This window comes from Oncorhynchus mykiss, chromosome 5, assembly GCF_057628025.1.
Source record: "Oncorhynchus mykiss isolate SJ-2025 chromosome 5, ASM5762802v1, whole genome shotgun sequence".
Taxonomy (NCBI): Eukaryota; Metazoa; Chordata; class Actinopteri; order Salmoniformes; family Salmonidae; genus Oncorhynchus; species Oncorhynchus mykiss.
In genome coordinates, this window is record NC_143026.1 from 26,248,764 (window position 1) to 26,274,314 (window position 25,551).

General features: G+C 41.4%; 1 protein-coding gene across 3 annotated transcripts in view; it reads left to right on the plus strand.

The window, feature by feature from the left end:
- The window catches only part of LOC110523500 (uncharacterized), a 131,858-nt gene that overhangs the window by 104,965 nt on the left and 1,342 nt on the right, over positions 1–25,551 (plus strand). For 2 of the 3 annotated variants that reach the window (XM_090234319.1, XM_036977140.2), the window contains 26 exons: positions 4,389–4,442; positions 4,737–4,781; positions 5,027–5,080; positions 5,216–5,260; positions 5,645–5,698; positions 5,824–5,868; positions 6,018–6,071; positions 6,250–6,294; positions 6,395–6,448; positions 10,605–10,649; positions 10,819–10,872; positions 10,995–11,102; positions 11,198–11,251; positions 11,472–11,525; positions 11,729–11,773; positions 12,165–12,218; positions 19,464–19,508; positions 21,544–21,597; positions 21,711–21,764; positions 21,860–21,913; positions 22,071–22,124; positions 22,281–22,334; positions 22,468–22,512; positions 22,629–22,673; positions 22,849–22,956; positions 24,212–24,265. In XM_090234319.1, coding sequence (XP_090090445.1) covers positions 4,389–4,442; positions 4,737–4,781; positions 5,027–5,080; positions 5,216–5,260; positions 5,645–5,698; positions 5,824–5,868; positions 6,018–6,071; positions 6,250–6,294; positions 6,395–6,448; positions 10,605–10,649; positions 10,819–10,872; positions 10,995–11,102; positions 11,198–11,251; positions 11,472–11,525; positions 11,729–11,773; positions 12,165–12,218; positions 19,464–19,508; positions 21,544–21,597; positions 21,711–21,764; positions 21,860–21,913; positions 22,071–22,124; positions 22,281–22,334; positions 22,468–22,512; positions 22,629–22,673; positions 22,849–22,956; positions 24,212–24,265 — 1,431 coding nt within the window. Of the gene's footprint in view, positions 1–4,388; positions 4,443–4,736; positions 4,782–5,026; positions 5,081–5,215; positions 5,261–5,644; positions 5,699–5,823; positions 5,869–6,017; positions 6,072–6,249; positions 6,295–6,394; positions 6,449–10,604; positions 10,650–10,818; positions 10,873–10,994; positions 11,103–11,197; positions 11,252–11,471; positions 11,526–11,728; positions 11,774–12,164; positions 12,219–19,463; positions 19,509–21,543; positions 21,598–21,710; positions 21,765–21,859; positions 21,914–22,070; positions 22,125–22,280; positions 22,335–22,467; positions 22,513–22,628; positions 22,674–22,848; positions 22,957–24,211; positions 24,266–25,551 lie in introns of those variants that run through there. The other variant, XR_016495949.1, reaches the window with a different exon arrangement.

Consider the following 25,551-nt stretch of genomic DNA (forward strand, 5'->3'; position numbering starts at 1 on the left):
GTCATGACAGCGGCAAAATAATTACAATATAGCAATTAAACACTGGAATGATAGATGTGCAGAAGGTGAGTGTGCAAGTACTGGGGTACAAAAGAGCAAAATAAATAACAGTATGGGGATGAGGAAGTTGGATGGGCTATTTACAAATGGGCTATTTACATATGGGCTATGTACAGGTACAGTGATCTCTGAGCAGCTCTGACAGCTGGTGCTTAAAGCTAGTAAGGGAGATATGAGTCTCCAGCTTCAGTGATTTTTTCAGTTCGTTCCAGTCATTGATAGCAGAGAACTGGAAGGAAAGGCGGCCGAAGGAGGAATTGGCTTTGGGGTTGACCAGTGAAATATACCTGCTGGAGCGTGTGCTACGGGTGGGTGCTGCTATGGTGACCAGTGAGCTGAGATAAGGTGGGGCTTTACCTAGTGAAGACTTATAGATGACGTTTAAGAGCAGTTGGAGGCCACGGAAGGAGAGTTGTATGGCATTGAAGCTCGTCTGGAGGTTGGTTAACACTGTGTCCGAAGAAGGGCCAGAAGTATACAGAATGGTGTCGTCTGCGTAGAGCTCGATCAGAGAATCACCAGCAGCAAGAGCAACATCATTGATGTATACAGAGAAAAGAGTCGGCCCAAGGATTGAACCCTGTGGCACCCCCAAAGAGACTGCCAAAGGCCCGGACAACAGGCCCTCCGATTTGAAACACTGAACTCTGTCTGAGAAGTAGTTGGTTAACCAGGCAAGGCAGTCATTTGAGAAACCAAAGCTGTTGAGTCTGCGAATAAGAATTTGGTGATTGACAGAGTCGAAAGCCTTGGCCAGGTCTATGAATACAGCTGCACAGTATTGTCTCTTATCGATGGCGGTTATGATATCATTTAGGACCTTGAGTTTGGCTGAGGTGCACCCATGGCCAGCTCAGAAACCAGATTGCACAGCGGAGAAGGTACGGTAGGATTCGAAATGGTCTGTGATCTGTTTGTTAACTTTGCTTTCGAAATCCTTAGAAAGGTTGGGTAGGATAGATTTAGGTCTGTAGCAGTTTGGGTCTAGAGTGTCTCCCCCGTTGAAGAGGGGGATGACCGTGGCAGCTTTCTAATCTTTGGGGATCTCAGACGATATGAAAGAGAGGTTGAACAGGCTAATAATAGGGATTGCAACAATTTCTGCGGATCATTTTAGAAAAGAGGGTCCAGATTGTCTAGCCTGGCTGATTTGTAGGGGTTCAGATTTTGCAGCTCTTGGAAAGGCACACAGCTGTCTATATAAGGTCCCACAGTTGACAGTGCATGTCAGAGCAAAGAACACAGTCAGAGCAAAGAACACAGTGGCCTCTAACATTCTTAAATGGAAGAAGTTTGGAACCACCAAGACTCTTCCTAGAACTGGCCGACCGGCCAAACTGAGCAACCGGGGGAGAAGGGCCTTTGCGGTGAACAAGAACCCAATGGTCACTCTGACAGAGCTATAGAGTTCCTCTGTGGAGATGGGAGAACCTTCCAGAAGGACAACCATCTCTGCAACACTCCACCAATCAGGCCTTCATGGTAGAGTGGTCAGACAGAAGCCATTCCTCAGTAAAAGGCACATGACAGCCCTCTTGGAGTTTGCCAAAAGGCACCTAAAGACTCTCAGACCATGAAATACAAGATTCGCTGGTCCGATGAAACCATTATTGAACTGAATGCCAAGCGTCACGTCTGGAGGAAACCTAGCACCATGCCTATGGTGAAGCATGGTGGTGGCAGCATCATGCTGTGGGGATGTTTTTCAGCGGCAGGGACTGGGAGACTAGTCAGGATTGATGCACAGATGAACAGAGCAAAGAACAGAGAGATCCTTGATGAAAACCTGCTCCAGAGCGCTCACAAACTCAGACTGGGGCGAAGTTTCACCTTCCAACAGGACAACAACCCTAAGTATACAGCTATGTCAACACAGGAGTGGCTTCGGGACAGGTCTCTGAATGTCCTTGAGTTGCCCATCCAGAGCCCGGACTTGAACCCGATCAAACATCTCTGGAGATACCTGAAAACAGCTGTGCAGCAACACTCCCCATCCAACCTGACAGAGCTTGAGAGGATCTGCAGAGAAGAATGGGAGAAGCTCCCCAAATATAGGTGTGCCCAGCTTGTAGTAGAAGTCGACCGATTATGATTTTTCAACGCCAATACCGATTATTGGAGGACCAAAATAAGCCGATACCGATTAATTTGACTATTTATTTATTTATTTGTAATAATGACATTACAACAATACTAAATTAACACTTTTATTTTAACTTAATATAATACATCACTCAAATCAATTTAGCCTCAAATAAATCATGAAACATGTTCAATTTGGTTTAAATAATGCAAAAACAAAGTGTTGGAGAAGAAAGTAAAAGTGCAATTTGTGCCACGTAAAAAAGCTAACGTTTAAGTTACTTGCTCAGAACATGAGAACATATGAAAGCTGGTGGTTCCTTTTAACATGAGTCTTCAATATTCCCAGGTAAGAAGTTTTAGGTTGAGGTAATTAGACGAATTAGAGGACTATTTATTTCTATACCAATTGTATTTCATATACCTTTGACTATTGGATGTTCTTATAGGCACTTTACTATTGCCAGTGTAACAGTATCCTCGCTCCGACCTGGGCTCGAACCAGGAACACATCGACAACAGCCACCCTCGAAGCATCGTTACTCATCTCTCCGCCTTCGGGAAACAACCACTCCAAGTCTCGTTTGAAACGCTATTAGCGCGCACCCCACTAACTAGCTAGCCATTTCACATTGGTTACACCAGCCTAATCTCGGGAGTTGATAGGCTTGAAGTCATAAACAGTGCAATGCTTGAAGCATTGTGAAGAGCTGCTGGCAAAACGCACTAAAGTGATGTTTGAATGAATGCTTATGAGCCTGCTGCTGCCAACTACCGCTCAGTCAGACTGCTCTATCAATATCAAATCATAGACTTAATTATAACATAATAACACACAGAAATACGAGCCTTAGGTCATTAATATGGTCAAATCCGGAAACTATCATTTTGAAAATAAAACGTTTATTCTTTCAGTGAAATACGGAACCGTTCCGTATTTTATCTAATGGGTGGCATCCATAAATCTAAATATTCCTGTTACATTGCATAATCTTCTATGTTATGTCATAATTATGTAAAATTCTGGCAAATTAGTTCGCAACGAGCCAGGCGGCCCAAACTGTTGCATATACCCTGACTCTGCGTGCAATGAACGCAAGAGAAGTGACACAATTTCCCTAGTTTAATATTGCCTGCTAACATGAATTTCTTATAACTAAATATGCAGGTTTAAAAATATATACATCTGTGTATTGATTTTAAGAAAGGCATTGATGTTGATGGTTAGGTACATTCGTGCAACGATTATGCTTTTTTTGCAAATGCGCTTTTGTTAAATCATCCCCCGTTTGGTGAAGTTGGCTGTCTTTGTTAGGAAGAAATAGTCTTCACAGTTGGCAACGAGCCAGGCGGCCCAAACTGCTGCATATACCCTGACTCTGTTGCACAGAATCCAAGAGAAGTGTCACAATTTCCATAGTTAAAAGAAATTCATGTTAGCAGGCAATATTAACTAAATATGCAGGTTTAAAAATATATACTTGTGTATTGATTTTAAGAAAGGCGTTGATGTTTATGGTTAGGTACACATTGGTGCAACGACAGTGTTTTTTTCGCGAATGCGCTTGTTAAATCACCCGTTTGGCAAAGTAGGCTATGGTTCAATGACAAATTAACAGGCACCGTCATTGCACCGATTATGTGCAACGCAGGACAAGCTAGATAAACTAGTAATATCGTCAACCATGTGTAGTTAACTAGTGATTATGTTAAGATTGATTGTTTTTTTTAGATACGTTTAATGCTATCTAGCACCTTACCTTGGCTCCTTGCTGCACTCGCGTTGGTAGTCAGCCTGCCACGCAGTCTCCTCGTGAAGTGCAATGTAATCGGCCATGATCGGTGTCCAAAACTGCTGATTACCGATTGTTATGAAAACTTGAAATCGGACCTAATTAATTAGCCGTTCCGATTAATTGGTCGACCTCTAGCTTGTTGGGTCATACCCAAGAAGACTCGAGGCTGTAATCGCTGCCAAAGGTGCTTCAACAAAGTACTGAGTAAAGGGTCTGAATACTTCTGTTTTTTATTTTTAATAAATGTGCAAAATTTCTAAAAAGCAATTTTTGCTTTGTCATGATGGGTGGGTTATTAAGTGTAAATTGATGATGAAAAAAAAACACATTTAATTAATTTTAGAATAAGGCTGTAACATAACAAAATGTGAAAAAAGTCAAGGGGACTGAATACTTTCCAAAGGCACTGTATGTATAATGCTTTATAATGTATTTTATAATGCCTTATAGGGCCTTATTGGACCCAAGGGCCCAAGAGGACATATTGGAGAACTGGGCGAGAAGGTAAGACTCAAGTATGATTGCTGACTTTTGTTCCTTTATTACTGAATTAGTCACACTGAATTAAAGTCATCCCCAGTCCCCAGTCTTCACTGGTCTAGATTATTATTTGGAATATGCTGCCCCTTAGTGGAAAGATGAAGTACTATGAGAGCTGAATGCCCTGCTTGTACAGTTCACATCAAATGTTTTTACTCATATTCCTGTAATGCTCATGTATGCATTTTACTGAAGGCTTTTGTGTTGATAGCCCTCTCTAATTGAGAGCTTAACATCAGAACTTTGTGTGTCCTGTAGGGCTCTTTTGGTTTACCAGGCCGTCCCGGTTATGTTGGTCCACCAGTAAGTGTTTCTCTCGCTGTATGTGTCCAAATAGCACCCGTATTCCCTTTATAGTGCACCATTTTTTTTACCAGCACCTTATGGACCCTGGTCAAAAGTAGTGCACTAAATAGGGAATAGGATGCCATTTGAGATGTGTCCACTGTCTCTTTTCTTTCAAGCTGCCTTTTTTGGTTTGCACCCTAATTTTCACCCTTTTGACATACTTTGTAAAAGGTCTAACCCTATGTCTGTCTTTTCTTCAGGGGCCTCAGGGAGTCAGAGGGTTCACAGGCTCAGAGGGAAACCCTGGACCTGATGTGAGTGACCCACAGTAACAATACTACACCTTGTTTCAGATTTACAGATTCAAACATTTCTGAATACTTTAGGGTGTTATTCATCAGTAATTGAGTGTGTCACTGACTTGTGTCCATGTGTTTGTGACTCTCCAGGGGGAGGCTGGGTTTGATGGGCCTCCAGGGCCTCCTGGGACAGTGGTGAGTAGACAGCAAACAAGTCTGTACCTTCCATACACTCTTAGAAAAAAGGGTTCCAAAAGGATTATTTTAGAACCCAATTTGGGGTCCATGTATAACCCTCTGTGGAAAGGGTTTTAAATGGAACCCAAAAGGGTTCGATCTGGAACTAAAAGGGTTCTTTCTACCTGGAACCAAAACGTGTTATTCAAAAGGTTCTCCTGTGGGGACAGTCGAAGAACCATTTAAGGTTCTAGATATCACCTTTTTTTCCCCTAAGAGTGTACTACATGTATGTATTCCAACATACAGTACAGCACAATATCATAATGGGTCCCAATTCCTAATGCTATGTCTCTCATCCCATATCATATCACTCAGTGTGTATATTCTTGTTTTGTGTAGGGAGCCACTGGTTTCACAGGCCGTGTTGGCGATCAGGGAGTTAACGGCTCACAGGTGAGGGGACATTTTGACCCCAGAAGATGAGGGTCTTTCCATAATTTCTTTAGTTAACTACTTTACTGGTAGCTCTTTCTGAATATGTCAGCCTTCACCAAAGGTAGCCTGCATTTACCTTCTAGGGAGAGTTGGGGCCTGTTGGAGTCATCGGCCCCAGAGGCCCCCAGGTATGAGGAGGCGTTTGCTTGTTGTGTTTTCTTGCCTAAAGTTGGGCCACATTTAACAGAACTCAATGCTCGTAAGACTATACGGGAAATATTACACACATACTATACAACATGTTTTAAAATGACCTGTTTTCTATTTATTTCACCAGGGACCCCAGGGTTTAGATGGCGAGAGTGGGCCTCCAGGACTCAGGGGAATCCAGGTCAGTCTCACTCAGCTGCACAGTAATGTTACCTAACTTGGGACCAGATTCCTAACTTGGGACCAGATGATTGACTAATGTATTTGGAAACATATCTTTTTCAGAGGGATTTCTCACCATAATAATATATAATATCAGGGGGTTAAAGGTCATCTGTACTGTTTTCATATTTTCACAGGGACAGCCTGGGATGAGTGGTGCCCTTGGTCCGAAAGGTGATCCTGTAAGTCTCTCCTCTCTTCTCTCCTAAAGTTAATTCTGCTCTTGTAAATAAATGTCTCTCTCCAACCCCCTCTTTTCCTTCCTTTCTCTGTCTACCTCAGGGGCCTATGGGGACAATGGGTATCCGGGGTGAGCCAGGGTTCGAGGGGCCCATGGTGAGTAGCACAGTACCCAGTGGACTGACCACCTAAACCCCACTCTTCCTTCCAGAGACACACACACATAGCAACCTCACAGTACCTGTCACTTAAAGCTAGAATCCTTAATTCAAACAATAACCAAGTGGTTACCCCACCAGTGTTTTGGTAAAAAGCTGAGGGAAAGATCTAGAGAGATGTAACCACTTTAAAATTCATAGACAGAGCTATCGATGCAAGTACTGACCATCCATTATATTAAAATTATAGTAAAACATTTTAGGCTATACAGTGTTTGTTTACATTTACTGTACATTGTTTACAAACATAGTAAAACAAGCTTATTTTGTGTTCTGATGGGGTAATAAATTGAACTAAGCTGATGATGTATTTATAAGTTGTATGTAGCAACTAAGGATTCCAGTTTTAAGTCACAGCATCAGGCTACTGATGATACTACTCAGTGTGTATCCCATCTCCTACATATTGAAGCTTTTATGTGTTGTGGAGCGCTGATCTTAGCTAATGGATGAAAGCTCTATCCTCAAGCTGTATGATCTTCTGATAGCCTTATCCTCTAGCTTAAGAGAGTAACCCAAATAATGTGACTAAAATATTTGTCAAAAACCTATTTTTAGTGGCAAATTACAAGACTATAACTGACTAAATAGACCCAGAAAAAAAAAAATATATATATATTTTTTTTTTTTCATTTCTGTTCACTAATATGAGATGTGACGGATACTAAGTGGACTGGACAATAGTTTTTTGGAGAGATTTAGAGCTTTTCAGTAATAAGCTCAATTAATATTAGCAGCACAGATGCGCAGCTCAGTTCTGTTCAGCAGTGGGATGGACACACCACATTCGCTAGCAATAGCTATACTGTAGATAACAACCTGGGACACGTTCAGTAGGACACAACATTTTGGAACATTCAGATAGAAATATGATATGTAGAACAAACATGCCTCTCTGTGATGTTGAATAAGGAATCATGTATACTTTGCGTACTGCTGATCACGTCCCAGGTCGTTAGCTATAGCTAGCTAATGAGGTAACATGACTGAACAAGGTGTAGTCTAAACAAATGGTTAACGGTCCAGGCCGCAAGTCGCCTAGTTTTTAGAACGGTCCACGATATGCTTTATGAATGTAAAATGCAGCCCGCCAATGCACAATACAAAGAAAAAAACATAGCGCCGGTATTATGGGTCATATCTTTTGAATGGTTGGGCTAGAATCAAGCCAGAGGAAAATATGGAGACTTGTCTACATTGGCTACAGAACCTGGAGCAAATGCAGTGGGGAAAGTGGGAGGGTTAAGCTAGACTCCAAATTCATGGACTTTCTGTCTGCAATATTCGAGAACGTTTTGCAGCTGAACGTGGCCCTGGCAACATTACCAGTAGCCTATATGCTAACATTTGGTGGCACAGAAAGGAAGGAGAAGGAACAGTAAACCATTTGTTGACTAAATTCCTCTTGCCACTACACTGTATCTGACTGCGTTAACAACTTTATTTTGGGTTAATGGGGACCCAATAACTCAGACTTGAGCACTTGGACCAGGACTTGAGCACTGGGACTCGGACTTCAGCCATAGGGACTCGTCACTGGACTCGTGACTCAACCATTGGTGACTTGGACTTGGAGCACAGGGGAGTTGGGACTCGATTTGGACTCCAGGTTTAAGTCACATCACTGGGCGAAACATTAACTCCCATTCAAAGTCATTAGTCCTCTTTTTACTTTTGGACACCAATGCGGCTTCGGCGTCTGTGGAATATTGATAACAATCATAATGCCACAACCGAGTGACGGAGGTGCAACCCATACTACTTTGTCAATACTTTTTGTTGAGCGTGAAAAACCCAGCAGCCTTGCAGTTCTTGACAGCAACGTTGCAGTTCTCTACTACTATACCCCGTTCAAAGGCACTACAATCTTTTGTCTTGTCCATTCACCCTCTGAATGACACATATACATTCCATGTCTCAGTTGTCTCAAGGATTTAACATCGTTCTTTAACCTGTCTCTTCCCCTTCATCTACTCTGATTTACAGTGAATTTAACAAGTTTAACAATACGGGATCATAGATTGCACCTTGATTCACCTGGTCAGTCTGTCATGGAAAGAGCAGGTGTTCTTAATGCTTTGTACACAGTGTATATGTTTGTGATACAGTATTTCTGCTGGGAAGAGAATAGCATGTTATGCAGGAAACTATGTTGGTAGGACAAGGCTTTGCATGTCTGTGCACAAGACAGGGATTTGTGTTTAGTATAGATTAATGAGGCAATACAAATGTGATGTGACTAAAATGAAAGGGCATTAAGTTGACTAAAATGCCCCACTTTTTTCATCAAAATGACTAAGACTAGACTATATCTAAAAAAGATCCAAAATTAACACTGGTCTGAATGATGAACACACTGTATCTCTGTGTGATATTAAACGCCCATTTGGAGAAGTTGTAAACTGCTAGATTGCCATAGTGTAGAAATCCATCCCCAGGCGGTTTGCATGTGAGTTTAGCTGTTATCCAGACTTCCTCTAAGGCCAGTGGTTCCCAAACGTTTTATAGTCCCGTACCCCTTCAAACGTTCAACCTCCAGCTGCGTACCCCCTCTATAGCACCAGGGGCAGCACACTCTCTAATGTTGTTTTTTGCCATCATTGTAAGCCTGCCACACACACACACACACACACACACACACAATACATTTATTAAACATAAGAATGAGTGTAAGTTTTTGTTACAACCCGGCTCATGGGAAGTGACAAAGACTTATAGGACCAGGGCACAAATAATAATATATTAATAATCAATCATTTTGCTCTTTATTTAGCCATCATACATATAAAACCTTATTTGTTCATCAAAAAATTGTGAATAACTCCCAGGTTAATGAGAAGGGTGTGCTTGAAAGGATGCACATAACTCAATGCAATGTTCGGTTGTATTGGAGAGAGTCTCAGTCTGAAATCATTTTCCATACACGTCTGTGCCTGTATTTAGTTTTCATGCTAGTGAGGGCCAAGAATCCACTCTTACAAAGGGCATCAGTGTCTTAACAGCATGATTTGCCAAGGCAGGATACTCTGAGCGCAGCCCTATCCAGAAATCTGTCAGTGGCTTCTGATTAAATTACATTTTCACAGAACTGCTTGTTGCAAGTTCGATGAGGCTCTCTTGTTCAGATATCGGTAAGTGGACTGGAGGCAGGGCATGAAAGAGATAACGAATGCAGTTGTTTGTGTCGTCCATTTCGGGAAAGTACCTGCGTAATTGCGCACCCAGTTCACTCAGGTGCTGGTTTCCAGTGGTTCGCAGAAGAGAATGTCTTCCTTAATTGACCCCCCATAAACGTAATGGACAGGAGCTGTGCCAGGCCCGCCACGTCTGTTGACTCATCCAGCTGTAACGCATATAATTCACTGATGCGTTGTGAAACAGTGTTGTTTGATGAAGGCATTGTCTGTATAGTTTTGTTGGCCTTTTCCCTCAGCACTGTCCCAGCCATATCCACGGCAGCAGGAAGAATTAAGCCCTCCATAATAGAATGGGGCTTGCCTGTCCTAGCCACTCGGTAGCTCACCGTATAAGTCGCTTCTAGACCCTTCTTATTAATGGTATCTGTTGCTTTTATACGTCTTACTACTCGAAAGTCATCTTTATTCTCGCTTATTTTTCAAATTGTCATGTTTCGTTTCTAAATATCTGCGCAAGAGTGAAGGTTTCCTGCGAGAGAGTAACGGTTAATGTGATTAGATGTTAACTATTGACTAGGCTACCTGTATTTGACATTGTTGTTATTTCGCTGAACACTAGATGGTTTAATTTTATTTTTGGCAGTGAAACGAGGCTACTCAGGCGAGAAAAAAAACTCACCCAAATGTATAGCCCTGTTGGAAAATATAAATGTATTCTTTGGAAATGTGAGGAAAAAAGGTTTTCAGTCTAGTCAGTTTACATTGTCAGTCAGTATGGCTGAAGTGTGGCTATAGATTAGACAATGAGATCATCATGAAAGGGAAGATTTTGTGAAATATTTCTGGAGTTTTGGAGCCATGATGTGATATGCCTCCATGTCCATCTACTTGAAGCAAGAAAATCGAACTAAAAGGAACTAACACTTCAATCCCTTCTCTGTCATTCTTTGATTGAAGGGGCCACTGGGAACACAAGGTCCAAAGGGTTTCCCTGGAATTACTGTAAGTATTAGTACTGCTTCTGCGTTTTACTGAAATACATTTTGAATTAGATATAATACATTGTTGTATTGTCCTTAGATTGATTCAAAACAATTTGAAGAATCAGGTTGCATGCTTTTCAACTACTTTCTGTATCTGCAGTCCTCTGACTCCTCTCTGACCTCCACAGGGTAAGAGGGGACCAGACGGGGACAAAGGGGACCCTGGACCGAAGGGGGAGAGAGTAAGAACCCAGCCTCTGGAGACGTGTAGACATTCAACAAAACTAAAACTCTTGATTCATACTCTTTGACATCTAAATTATGAGTTACACATTTGTCTTCTCTCTCTCGTTCTATCTCTCAGTGTGTTCAGGGTGCTTCGGGCATCCAAGGGCCTCAGGGAGAGAGTGGTCCTAGTGGCTTCCCTGGCTTTACAGGGCTCAATGGTCAACCTGGCACTAAAGGCATTGGGGTAGGTTGTCTCCCTGCCTTATCACTGTATCTACAGTTATATAGACTGCTACTTTACCACTGGAAGACTGATGGATTTTGTGTCTCCTCTTTTAGGGAGAGAATGGAGAAACTGGCCCTCAGGGAAAACTGGGCAGAGATGGGCTGAAGGTCAGAGAAGACTTAAAAACATTTAGATTGTCATTCTTTCATCAGCCTGCCTGTTAAGATTGGTCAAAATGATGATAAAACTGTGGATTTCATGTCCTAAAATGTGTGTCCCAAATGGCACCCGATACCCTACAGTATATAGTGCACTACTTTGAGTCCTGTAGGAGGTGCCATTTGGGAAACAGCTATAGTCTCATAAAAAAATTATGTTTCTCTGAAGGGGAATAGGGGTCCAGATGGGCGCAACGGCCAGCCTGGACACAGAGGGACCAAGGTAGGACACTCTCCTATTGAATGTGTTTATGAGGGTTGGAAAATTCTGGGAACTTTCACAAAATGTCCATGTTATCCAGAATTTGTGGGATTTGGAATTCTACAGGAATATTTGTTCAACCTTAGTATTTAGTAAAGCGTGATTTTAGTCCTGCTCTTGATATTTGAATGGTAACCTGATTGGCACTGCCTTCTTCTACCCAGGGTCGCATCGGACAGAGAGGGCATGATGGCCAGCCTGGTTCACTGGTAAGCACATACCATGCACAGACAAACACTAGTGGAGCCATCTACTTGATCAATTTGCAATGAAAAACACATCAATATTCTTGACAAATCAGATATACAGTATACACCTCAATGGGCAACATCTGTGATTGTCAGAACAGCAGATCTGTGATGTGTGTGCAGATAAGTGGCAAAACACTTAATACTAACACTTCTGCTTGGTGATGAAGAGTATCCAAGGCTGTATGGGCTTATCTAATGGAGCTGACTAAAAGCTAGTGTGAATTACCGTCCATCATCCCACTATTGACCCCCCCCCCCCCCCCCGGCCACCTTGGTGAATACTGTAGGCTGCTGAATATTACGTAATCACAGTACACTTATTATGAGTGTGTGTACTTGTCTCCAACAGGGTTTGCCAGGCCCACCTGGGACAGAGGGACCAGAAGGAAAGCCTGGTACACAGGTTCCCATTCTATATCATATTTCAATACCATGATCACACCCCTGAAGACACTGAGCTTGTATACAGTGCCTTGCAAAAATATTCACACCCATTGGATTTATTCACCTTTTGTGTTACAAAGTCTAATTAAAATTGATTTAATTGTATTTTTTTTGTCAACAATCTACACAAAATACTCTGTAATGTCAAAGTGGAAGAATGAAAAAAAAACACAAGTAATTGTATATAAATTAACTAAAATATAGTCAGCTCCCTGAGTCAATACATGTTAGGAACACCTTTGGCAGCGATTACAAGTGCCTTTCACACTTGGATTGTGCAATATTAGTCCATTAATCTATTCATAATTCTTCAAGCTCTTTCAAGATGTAGGGGATCATGGCTAGACAGTAATTTTCAAGTTGATTTAAGTCCAAACTGTAACTTGGCCACTCAGGAACATTCACTGTCTTCTTGGTGAGAAACTCCAGTGTAGATTTGGCCAAGTGCTGTAGGTTATTGTGCTGCTGAATGGTGAATTCCTCTCCGAGTGTCTGGTGTAAAGCAGACTGAAGCGGGTTTTCCTCTAGAATTTTGCCTGGGCTTAGTTCCATTTCTTTTTATCCTGAGAAACCCCAGTATTTTTGGATGTCAAGCATACCCATACCATGATGCAGCCCACACCATCTTGAAAATAGGGAGTGTTGTGTTAGATTTGCCCCAAAAATAAGACTTTGCATTTAGGCCAAAAAGTGTATTTCTTTGCCGTGTTTATTCTGTATATTTGTATTCTTCTTTTCACTCTGTCATTTAAGTCATTTGTGGAATCACTACAATGTTGTTGATCCATCCTCAGTTTTCTCCCATCACAGCCATTGAACTCTGTAACTCTGTCAATCACCAATGGCTTCATGGTATTTGTATTTTATTACGGATCCCCATTAGCTGCTGCCATGTCAGCAGCTACTCTTCCTGGGGTCCAAACAAGATGAAGGTAATTACATACAAAATAAAACAGTACATCACACAACACATTATTACATACTACTCTACCACAACATATCTTCAAAAATCTATAATACAGCAATATTGAAGTGTTCAGTGCGTGTCTTAGCATGTGTGTGGAATGCGTGTGCCTTTGTGTGTGTGTGTGTGTGTCTCTTCACAGTTCGCAATGTTCCATAAGATCTAGTTTTATCAGATTTTTTAATTTGATTTTACTGCTTGCATGAGTTACTTGATGTGGAATATAGTTCCATGTAGTCAAGGCTCTATGTAGTACTGTGTGTTTCCCATAGTCTGTTCTGGACTTGGGGACTGTGAAGAGACCCCTGGTGACGTGTCTTGTGCGGTATGCATGGGTGTCTGAGCTGTGTGCTCATCATTTAAACAGACAACTCAGTGCTTTCAAGATGTCAATGCTTCTCACAAAGACAAGTAGTGATGCAGTCAATCTCTCCTCTACTTTGAGCCAGGAGAGATTGACATGCATGTTATTGATGTTAGCTCTCCATGTACATTTAAGGGCCAGCTGTGCTGCTCTGTTCTGGGCCAACTGTAATTAACCTGTGTCCCTCTTTGTGGCACTTGACCATATGGCTGGGCAGTAATCCAGGTGCGACAAAACATGTGGCTGTTGGACTTGTTTTGTTAATAGTGATGTCAAGAAACAGAGCATTGTTTTATTATACTCTCCCCATCTTAGCTACTGTTGCATATATTTGTTTTGTACATGACAGTTTTACAATCCAGGCTTACTCCAAGCAGTTTATTCTCCTCAACGTGTTCAATTTACACATTATACATTACAATGTGTGGTTGAGGTTTAGGGTTTAGTGAATTATTTGTCCCAAATACAATGCTTTTATTTTTTGAAATATTTAGGACTAGCTTATTCCTTGCCACCCATTCTAAAACTGACTGGAGCTCTTTGTTAAGCGTTTGCAGAGATTTCACTTGCTGTGGTAGCTGACTGGTATAGTGTTGAGTCATCAGCATACATAGACACACAGGATTTACTGAGTGCCAGTTGGCAGGTCAATAGCAAAGATTGAAAAAAAAGTAAGTGGCCTAGACAGCTGCCCCGGGGAATGCCTGACTCTACCTAAATTATGTTGACAAGGCTTCCTTTAAAGAACACCCTCTGTGTTCTGTTAGACAGGTACCTCTTGATTCACGACATTGCAGGAGATGTAAAGACATAACACACTTACTTGTGAAGACATCAAAACTATGAAATATCACATGGAATCATGTTAAATGAATAAAAATATATTTTAGGTTTTAGATTCTTCAAAGTAGCCACCCTTTTCCTTGATGACAGCTTTGCACACTTTTGGCATTCTATCAACCAGCTTCACCTGGAATGCCAACAGCCTTGAAGGAGTTCCCACATATGCTGATCACTTGGTGGCTGTTTTTCCTTCACTCTGCAGTCCAATTGGGTTGAGGTCGGGTGATTGTGGAGGCCAGGTCATCTGATGCAGCGCTCCATCACTCTCCTTCTTGTTCAAATAGCCCTTACACGGCCTGGATGTGTGTTTTTGGTCATTATCCTGTTGAAAAACAAATGATAGTCCCACTAAGCCCAAACCAGATGGGATGGCGTATCGGTGTGGTAGCCATGCTGGTTAAGTGTGCCTTAAATTCGAATTAAATCACAGACAGTGTTACCAGCAAAGCAATCCACACCATCACACGTCCTCCTCCATTCTTCGCGGTGGGAACCACATATGCGGAGAGATCATCCATTCAGCTACACTACGTCTCACAAAGACATGGTGGTTGGAACCAAAAATCTCAAATTTGGACTCACCAGACCAAAAGACAGATTTCCACCGGTCTAATGTCATTGCTCGTGTTTCTTGGCCCAAGCAAGTCTCTTATTATTGTTGGTGTCCTTTAGTAGTGTTTTTTTTGTTGCAGCAATTTGACCATGAAGGCCTGATTCACACATTCTCCTCTGAGCAGTTGATGTTGAGATGAGGTGTGTCTGTTACTTGAACTCTGTGAAGGATTTATTTGGGCTGGAATCTGAAGTGCAGTTAACTCTAATGAACTTATCTTCTGCAGAAGAGGTAACTCTGGGTCTTCCTTTCCTGTTGCGGTCCTCATGAGAGCCAGTTTCATCACAGCGCTTGATGGTTTTTGCGACTGCACTTGAAGAAACTTTCAAGGTTTTTGACATTTTCTGGATTGACCATCATGTCTTAAAGTAATGATAGACTGTTATTTCACTTTGCTTATTTGAGCTGTTCTTGCCATAATATGGACATGGTCTTTTACCAAATAGGGCTATCTTCTGTATACCGCCCCTACGGTACCTTGTCACAATCGAACTGATTGGGTCAAACACATTAAGAAGGAAGGAAATTCCACAAATGTACTTTTAACAAGGCACACCTGTTAACTGAAATGCATTCCAGGTGGCTACCTCATGAAGCTGGTTGAGAGGATGCCAAGAGTGTGCAAAGCTGTCATCAAGGGAAAGGGTGGCTACTTTGAAGAATCTGAAATATAAAATATAACACTTTTTTGGAGACATGATTCCATGATTCCATACTGTATGTGTTATTTCAAGGTTTTGATGTCTTCACTATTATCCTACAATGTTGAAAATAGTAAAAATAAAGAAAAACCCTGGAATGAGTAGGTGTGTCCAAACCTCTGACTGGTACTGTATGTTTTTACAGCAGCAGATTAACAAAACAGCTCCCACAATCTTCTTATTATAATTTTCTTTCAGCTAATCGTCAGTCATTTGTGTAAGTACTGGACATGTTGAGTGCCCATCCCTATTAGTGTGATGAAAGTTGTTGTATATTTGTTTACTGTGGAATAGCACTGTATCTGGTCAAACACATTTCTTTCCAAAATTTGGCTAAGGGTTGGTAACAGGTTGTTGGTCAGCTGTTTGAGCCAGTAAAGTGTACTTTGCTATTATTGGGAATTACATTTGCTTCCCTCCAGGCCTGAGGGCACACACTAACTTGTAGGTTTAGATTAAAGAGATGGCAAATAGGAGTGGCAATAACATTTTTCACCTCTTCCACACTCACTTTACTGAATTCAAAATTACAATGCTTGTTTTTCATAATTTGGTCAGTTACGCATTGAGGTGTAGGTTCATAAGTTGTTGTTGGCATGTCATTAAAGTAATATCTGCCAATATCAGTGGGTTTTGTGATAAATTAGTCATCTAATTCAATGAATGATGAAACTGAGCTCGCCTTTTTGCCCAACATTTAATTTAAGATGCTCTAAATCTTTTTACTATTATCCTTTATATCAGTTATCTTAACAGTTTTTTATTCGTTTTATTTAGTTTAGTCACACGATTTCTCAATTCACAGTATGTTTACCAATCGGCTGTGCAGCCAGACAGTGTGTCAGTTTGGATGGGGAGCGTCGCTGCACAGCTATTTTCAAGTCTCTTCAGAGATGTTCGATCGGGTTTAAGTCCAGGCTCTGGCCAAAGGTGCCTTTTGGCAAACTCCAAACGGGCTGTCATGTGCCTTTTACTGAGGAGTGGCTTCCATCTGGACGCTGTATCACCTGATTGGTGGAATGCTGCAGAGATGCTTGTCCTTCTGGAATGTTCTCCCATCTCCACAGAGGAACTGGAGCTCTGTCAGAGTGACCATCAGGTTATTGCTCACCTCCCTGACCAAGGTCCTTCTTCTCAAATTGCTCAGTTTGGCCGGGCGGCCAGCTCTAGGAAGTCTTGGTGGTTCCAAACTTCTTCAATTTAAGAATGATGGAGGCACTGTGTTCTTGGGGACCTTCAATTCTGCAGTAATGTGTTGGTACCCTTCCCCAGATCTGTGCCTCGACACAATCCTGTCTCGGAGCTCTGCGGACAATTCCTTCGACCTCATGGCTTGGTTTTTGCTCTGACATGGACGGTCAACTATGGGACCTTATATGGGACCTTATATAAAAAGATGTATGCCTTTCCAAATCGTGTCCAATCAATCGAATTTACCACTGGTGGACTCCAATCAAGTTGTAGAAACATCTCAATGATGATCAATGTAAACAGAATGCACCTGAACTCATTTTCGTCTCTCATAGCAAAGGGTCTGAATACTTTTTATGTTGTATAAATTTGCAAAAATGTCTAAAAACTGTTTTTGCAAAATGTGGAAAATGTCAAGAGGTCTGAATACTTTCCGAATGCACTGTATTTGCCAATCCTTTTGCATCATCCCTCTCAACTATAACATATTTCAATTCCTCATCAATCCACAGGGACTTCACCATTTTTACAGTCATTTTCTTAATGGGTGCATGCTTATTAGTAGCTGGAATGAGCAATTCTTCAACATAGGAATCACTACAAAACCTTGTGTATGATATCGGGGTGGCAGGGTAGCCTATTGGTTGGACTAGTAACCGGAAGGTTGTAAGATCAAATCCCCGAGCTGACAAGGTACAAATCTGTTGTTCTGCCCCTGAACAGGCAGTTAACCCACTGTTCCTTGGCCGTCATTGTAAATAAGAATTTGTTCTTAATTGACTTGCCTAGTTAAATAAAGGTAAAAATATATATATATCTTATACACTATATTAGGACCTAGCCTTTGGAACCTTGTTTTTTTCTCGATATTGCTACTATATTATGATCACTATATCCGATGGATGTGGATACTGCTTCAGAACAGATTTCTGCAGCCTCGGTAAAGATGTGATCAGTACATGTAGATTATTTCATTCCTGTGCAGTTTATAAATACCCTGGTAGGTTGACTGATAACCTGAACCAGGTTGCAGGCACAGATTACAGTTTGCAGCTCTTTCTTAAATGGACAGCTTGATGAAAGCCAGTCAATATGTAGGTCACCCAGAAAAAAATATACCTCTCTGTTGATATCACATACATTATCAAGCATTTCACAGATACGGACTGTTAGCACTTGGTGGTCTATAGTAACTTCCCACAAGAAGGAATGAAAACTCCCTAGGGAGTTTCATTCCTGTCCTGCAGCTTAATTCAGAAGGACAACTGCATATTTGATGTGTCTGAGTGGTTTAATACATAACCCACAGCATAATTATTAACCTGACCATGTTTAAAGAGATATTCAATGTCTGATTTGTTATTGTTAACCATCTACCAACCACTTCCCTTCTTTATGAGGCTTTCTAAAAAGCTCCCTGGTCTTTGTAGTTGAATCTGTGCTTGAAATTCAATACTTGACTGAGGGACCTTGGAGATGTTGTGTGTATGGGGGACAGAGAAAAGGTTAGTCATTCAAAAATCATATCAACCACTATTATTTCACACAGAGTGAGGTTCATATAACTTATGTGATTTCTTAAGCAATTAAGTAATTTAGGCTTGCCTAAACAAACTTTTGCAAGGCACTATGTATACATAGAGCAATGTCACAAAATATATCTCAAATGTATTTTGTCTGTTTTTTCCCCCCTGTCTGTACTGCATACTGATGTAGGATCTTAATTGTATCACCCTGTTGCAGCAGAACCTTCCTGCAATGCAGGACACTTCAAACTTTTAGTGATTTTGAGGCATCTGAAGTTTGGAATTTCAGACTTGATTTTCTCTTACAAAAAATGTTGCACCCCCCACTATTTTTTTCCATTAATTATAATCCACATAATAATTCACATTTCCTGTTGCTGCGGGATAATTTTTCTGCTGTAGCAAACTGGCTGAAATTAAGATCCTACATCTGTATATTGACATATAATTGAGAAAATATTTGAAAGATTGCTCAAGAAAACTATTAGTGTAATCAGAAAGGATTCTAGTAAAATGTCTCCTGAGTAGGGTTGAGAAATTCTGTTAACTTTCCCAAAATTGTTAATTCTGTTACCTTTCCCAGTTTTCCAGAATTCCCAGTTGGGGAAAATTCCTGGAAGTGCAAATTTTGCAAACATACTCCTGAGAGTTTCTGTATATACAGTACAATAGCTGGACAACTGTAGTCATTCTGGTTCTGAACAGCAGATGGCAATCTTCACAACCCTGCTCAATGTGACAGATTCACAAATGATTGTCAATGTATGTGGGGAATTTTCAACTTTAATTAATCACCTATCAACTTCAACCTCATATCATTACATTCTAAAGTTATTATGACAAGATTAATGAATTTGTGTCCTTGTTTAATATGTGTAGTTATGTAGTTACTGTAGTTGTTAATGGTTAGCCCTGTGTGTCTTCTTCACATTAGTGCTTGTGTATACAATATGACCTCTGTTGATGTGTATTGAGTTGACACTTGTTTCTCATGTGTTACAGGGTCTCTCTGGTTCAGTGGGAATAACTGGCGATAAAGGCCTAAAGGTACAGTACAAGCAGTATGCATAGTCCTATCATGGAGACAGAAACACAATACATGTGGTTCACTTAAAGGTCACTATGAAACTACTGAACAAAAATATAAATGCAACATGCAACAATTTCAACGATTTTACTGAGTTACAGTTCATATAAGGAAATCAGTCAATTGAATGAAATGAGCTTCTATGAAATGAATGAATAAGACCCAAATTTATGGATTTCACTTGACTGGGCAGGGGCGCAGCCATGGGTGGGCCTTGGAGGGCATAGGTCCATCCACTTGGGAGCCAGGCCAACCTGGGGAGCCAGGCCCAGCCAATCAGAATGTTTTTTTCCCCACAAAAGGGCTTTATTGCAGAGAAATACTCCTCAGTTTCATCAAATGTCCGGGTGGCTGGTCTCAGACAATCCCGCAGATGAAGAAGCCGGATGTGGAAGTCCTGGGCTGGCGGGGTTACATGTGATCTGTGGTTGTGAGGCAGGTTGGATGTACTGACAAATTCTCTAAAATGACGTTGGAGGCAGCTTATGATAGACAAATGAACATTCAATTTTGGCATCAGCTCTGGTGGACATTCCTGCAGTCAGCATGCCAATTGCACGCTCCCTCAAAACTTGAGACATTGTGTTGTGTGACAAAACTGCACATTTTAGAGTGGCCATTTATTGTCCCCCGCACAAGGTGCACCTGTGTAATGATCATAAGCTTGTTGATATGCCACACCTGTCAGGTGGATGAATTATCTTGGCAAAGGAGAAATGCTCACTAACAGGGATGTAAACTAATTTCTGCTTACAATTTGAGAGAAATAAGCTTTTTGTGCGCGTGGAACATTTCTCTGATTTCTTTATTTCAGCTCATGAAACATGGGACCAACACTTTACATGTTGCGTTTATATTCTGGTTCAGTATAAGTAACTCTAAGAACTTCTTATAGTTACTCAGTCTCATAGTGACCTTTATGTTTAAATTCATTGGTTGGCAAATTATATCATTCTCCAGGCTCAGCTATTTTTGGCCGGGCAGTGCAAGGTGGCAAATATAAACACCTTATCACATTTATAGGACACCCCTGGATTATATGATGGGTTTTATATGATTTCATGACCACTACAAATGCAGACTAGGGCAAACATTTTAATAGGGCAGAAAAGTACCTGCTACTGAGCTAGTTAACGATATCAGGTGTCTCTCCATACTTGTAAACGGGAGCATTAAAAGGTTTAGGACTATGAGGTGGTAGGTCAGGGATATTGCATCATCACTACACACACAGGCACACACACACACACACCTGTGCATTCGCGCACACACACTCTCATATAAACGTATGATTATGTGGGATGTGAATAATATAATATCAGGTGGCGTGAAAGTGGTTTGTACCCCAGTTAGTCACCTGGCCAGTGTATTGTATTACAACCTCTGCTATATAATATAGACTCATACCCAGGCAGAGAGAATAGTGAGGGGGGACAGGGAGACAGGAGTAGGAAGCAGAGGAAGAGGGATGACTAAGAGAAATATTTGTGGCATCTGGGCAATATGACCAATAATGATCCATTTGAAAAAGTTATGTGACATCTACATATCCATTAATACCTGTACATAACTGAAGGTTCTTCATTGATTTAATGTCCTTTGCAGGAACATTGGTACAGTTTTGCTTCATTGTTGATGTTTACATCATTAAATTGGGTGCAGTTAACCTCTGTACATAACCAGAGACACAATTACTCAATAGCCCCGCATATATAATCATAATTACAAAGTCATTAATCAGAAGATTAAACAACTGTAAGCAAAAAAATAATAAACTAAATTAAACACTGATGTGACTCACAGCGTTGTGCTTACATCTTAATTTGATTGTAAGTAATCCATTCGGATTTGTTTAATATTAGCATTTAAATGGTTCTCATTGTCTGGACCCATGCGATAAGCCCCCTTGTCTTCTTTCTTCCTCTCTCTATCATTCTCTCATCCTCTACTCATACTCTCTCCATCACGCTCTCACCTTCTTTGTCCTTCATCCAGGGATTCCAGGGCATTGCTGGAGAGCCAGGTCCAGATGGCCGTTCAGGCCCTCTGGTGAGTCTAGCATGAGTAGACAGCACTATTGCAACCAATACTGATTTAGTGTTGGGGACTTAGGCCATCATCACACACAGAGTGCAGTGATATTGACTACTGTCCCACGACAGGGCCCACCTGGACGGACAGGACCAACAGGTATCCCTGGGCCACTGGGAGAGAGGGTAAGTGACACATTTAAGATGGATGTGATTGATGTGATTCTCAAATAGGACAGGTTTGAACCGTGTGTGTGTGTGTTGCTGTCTCTCTGCATCAGGGCTTCACTGGGAAGGAAGGTGTGGAGGGACCCCAGGGGCCAGTAGGCATGTATGTAAGTGATGCTTCTGTAGGGCCTACAGGGCAAGGGGTTTGACCGACACACTGACAATGTCTCTGTTTGGTATTTTTGACTGATGACACTGCCATGTCATCCTGTGTGTGCAACTTAGCTTATTTATGTTACCAGTCCTGTGTTTCTCGTCCCCCAGGGTTTCCCGGGTAGCATGGGAATGCGTGGCACAAATGGTCACACCGGACATAGGGTAAGGACACAGCATTTGAGTCATGTAATCAGTGGACATTATTCCAAATGGCCATCCCAGACCTGTGGGCCTCAATTTATACCAACAGCATCACATTGTGTATTTCCTTTCAAATGTGTAATGGTTGGTGTGGTGGACTGTGTGTTGGTGTCCCAGGGGGAGACTGGTGTAAGAGGCCTGTCTGGTCTTACTGGGAAGCCTGGACCTCCAGTAAGTAACTGTGCTGTCATTAACAAGTCCACACACAGTATGTGACAAGTCCTTGTAGACAACTTCATTGAGTCTGGTGTTAGTTTAAATTATGTGTGTATTGAGCCTGTTCTGACTGGGCTGTATTTTATAGGGTGTATCAGGACCTCATGGGGATAGAGGCCCTCCAGGACCTCAGGTGAGATCAACAGGAATCACATACCAGAACTACATTTCCTAAATATCTTGAAAAATCAATCTGCAATGTAGTCCATGCCTTTCCCTATCAATGGTGTCTCTGGGTTTTCTCCTCAGGGTCGGCTAGGGGATCTGGGACCCACAGGGCTAGAGGGCCCACAGGTAAATTACAGCAGAACAGGCCTTTTCACTACTCCCTCAGCAGTTCTTATAGATCCATGCTCTATACACTGCCAATATATAGTTAGTCTTGCTTGGCCAGACCAATGGTGTAGACACAATACACAATGGGAACAAGACTAATAGATGAAGCTACTCACCTGTCTGTGTGTTCCAGGGCCCCTCGGGTCTGCAGGGCTCAGATGGAGCCACGGGGAAACCGGGACCAAGGGGAAGCAGGGGGCCTCCGGGGCCACAAGGCTCTAACGGACCAGCAGGAATCCTAGTGGGTACTACTTTGCAGACACTGCTCTCTTCTCCTCTAAACAACCTCTGAGGACTGTAACCTCTGTACACACTAAAAAGTGTGTAATGGTTCTATATCGTGCCAAATAAGGGTTCTTTGGCTTGTCACCATAGCGGGTACCTTTTTGGTGCAATATAGAACCCTTTTTTGAATGTTCCATAAAAAAAGACAACCATTAAGACAGCCATTAAAAAAAGGTTATTTAAAGCACCAAAAAAGGGTTGTAACCATCTCAATGGTTCTACAAATAACTTTTGAACGTCCATACAGGGTTTTGTATTCTGGTTAGTCATATTATATTGTTAAAATTCCATAGGTGTCTGGAATGGCTGGGGGTCCCTGAGGGGAAATTGAGAACCACTGATTTAGTCAACAGTTCTCAGTTGACACAAGGCCTTACGTTACTCTTTCACAAGACACTGTTGCTGGCCATACTCATATTTTACATGTAATGACATAACACAACAGATTAGATCAACTGGAATGACACTCTCACTCACAGTTGCACAAAAAGAGCTGTGAGCAAATCGTGCCCCAAAATATTAGAATGAGCCGCCACGCCTGCGTTTGAATTATCACTAAAAGATGAAAGAACCATTTTCTGAATGGCAAATAACCATTGAACGGCTCAAAGCATTCTTTGAGTCATTATGGTTCCACATAAAACCATCTCCCTTACCAAAGAATCCTAGGGAAAAAAATGTTTTTCTAAGTGTGTAGAACCTCTATAGAACCTCCTAAACTCATAGACTATGGGACATTAAGTCTCTGATGCCTGTTGGATGCATTTTATGTCAGGCTTCAGTGGGTGAATTCAATACATTTATTTGTAATTTATTACATGGCTTACGATTCAAAGCCCATTGGATGCTTATTTGGCATGACTTGGGATGCCAAGCACAGCCCTTTAGCTTGGACATTTATATTCATCATTGTCACAGTTGTAAACATGTATACAGTACCAGTTAAAAGTTTGGTCACACTTACTCATTCCTGAATTTTTATTTATTTGTACTATTTTCTACATTGTAGAATAATAGTGAAGACATCAAAACTACGAAATAATAAATATGGAATCATGTAGTAACCAAAAAAAATATTTTATATTTGAGTGCAACTACATCTGCGATCCTGTGCATGTGGATAAATAAAAATGTAATCAAAAAATGTAATCTGTGTTCCATTATGATGCTTTGTTGTCCTTCTTTGTAAACCTTGTGTGGTCCATCCTCAGGGAATGACAGGTGCTGGTGGACTAATTGGACCAGCGGGGGAAAGAGGAGAAATGGTAAGTACAGCAATTGTAATAGATGATAATGATATGTCTAGGGTTGCAAAATTGTGGTCACTTTCCCAAAATGTTCCAGGTTTTCAAGAAATCCTGGTTAATCCTGGTTCCTGCTTATTCCCTGATTTGGGAATGTTACCACAATTTTGCAGCCCTAAATACATTTGAGGTCCGAAGTTTACATACACATTAGCCAAATTTAATCTGAGTAAAAAATCCCTGATTTAGGTCAATTAGGATCACCACTTTATTTTAAGAATGCGATATGTCAGAATAATAGTAGACAGAATTATTTATTTCAGCTTTTATTTATTTCATCACATTCCCAGGGGGTCAGAAGTTTACATACACTCAATTAGTATTTGGTAGCATTGCCTTTAAATGACTTAACTTGGGTCAAAAGTGTTGTGTAGCCTTCCACAAGCTTCCCACAACAAGTTGGGTGAATTTTGCCCCATTCCTCCTAACAGACCTGGTGTAACTGAGTCTGGTTTATAGGCCTCCATGCTCGCACACACTTTTTCAGTTCTGTCCACAAATGTTCTATAGGATCGTGGTCAGGGCTTTGTGATGGCCACTCCAGTACCTTGACTTTGTTGTCCTTAAGCCATTTTGCCACAACTTTGGAAGTATGCTCGGGGTCATTGTTCATTTGGAACACCCATTTGCGACCAAGCTTTAACTTCCTGACTGACGTCTTGAGATGTTGATTCAATATAACCACATACTTTTTCCTCATGATGCCATTTATTTTGTGAAGTGCACCAGTCCATCCTGCAGCAAAGCACCCCCACAGCATGATGCTGGCACCCTCGTGCTTCACGGTTGGGATGGTGTTCTTCGGCTTGCAAGCCCCCATTTTGCTCCAAACATAACGATGGTCATTATGGCCAAACAGTTCTATTTTTGTTTCATCAGACCAGAGGATATTTCTCCAAAAAGTACGATCTTTGTCCCCATGTGCAGTTGCAAACCGTAGTCTGGCTTTTTTAGGTTTTGGAGCATTGGCTTCTTCCTTGCTGAGCGGCCTTTCAGGTTATGTCGATAAAGGACTCGTTTTACTGTTGATATAGAGACTTTGTACCTGTTTCCTCCAGCATCTTCACAAGGTCCTTTGCTGCTGTTCTGGGATTGATTTGCACTTTTCGCACCAAAGTACGTTCATCTCTAGGAGACAGAACGCGTCTCCTTCATGAGCGGTATGACGGCTGTGTGGTCCCATGGTGTATAGTACTTGTGTACTATTGTTTGTACAGATGAACGTGGTACCTTCAGGGGTTTGAAAA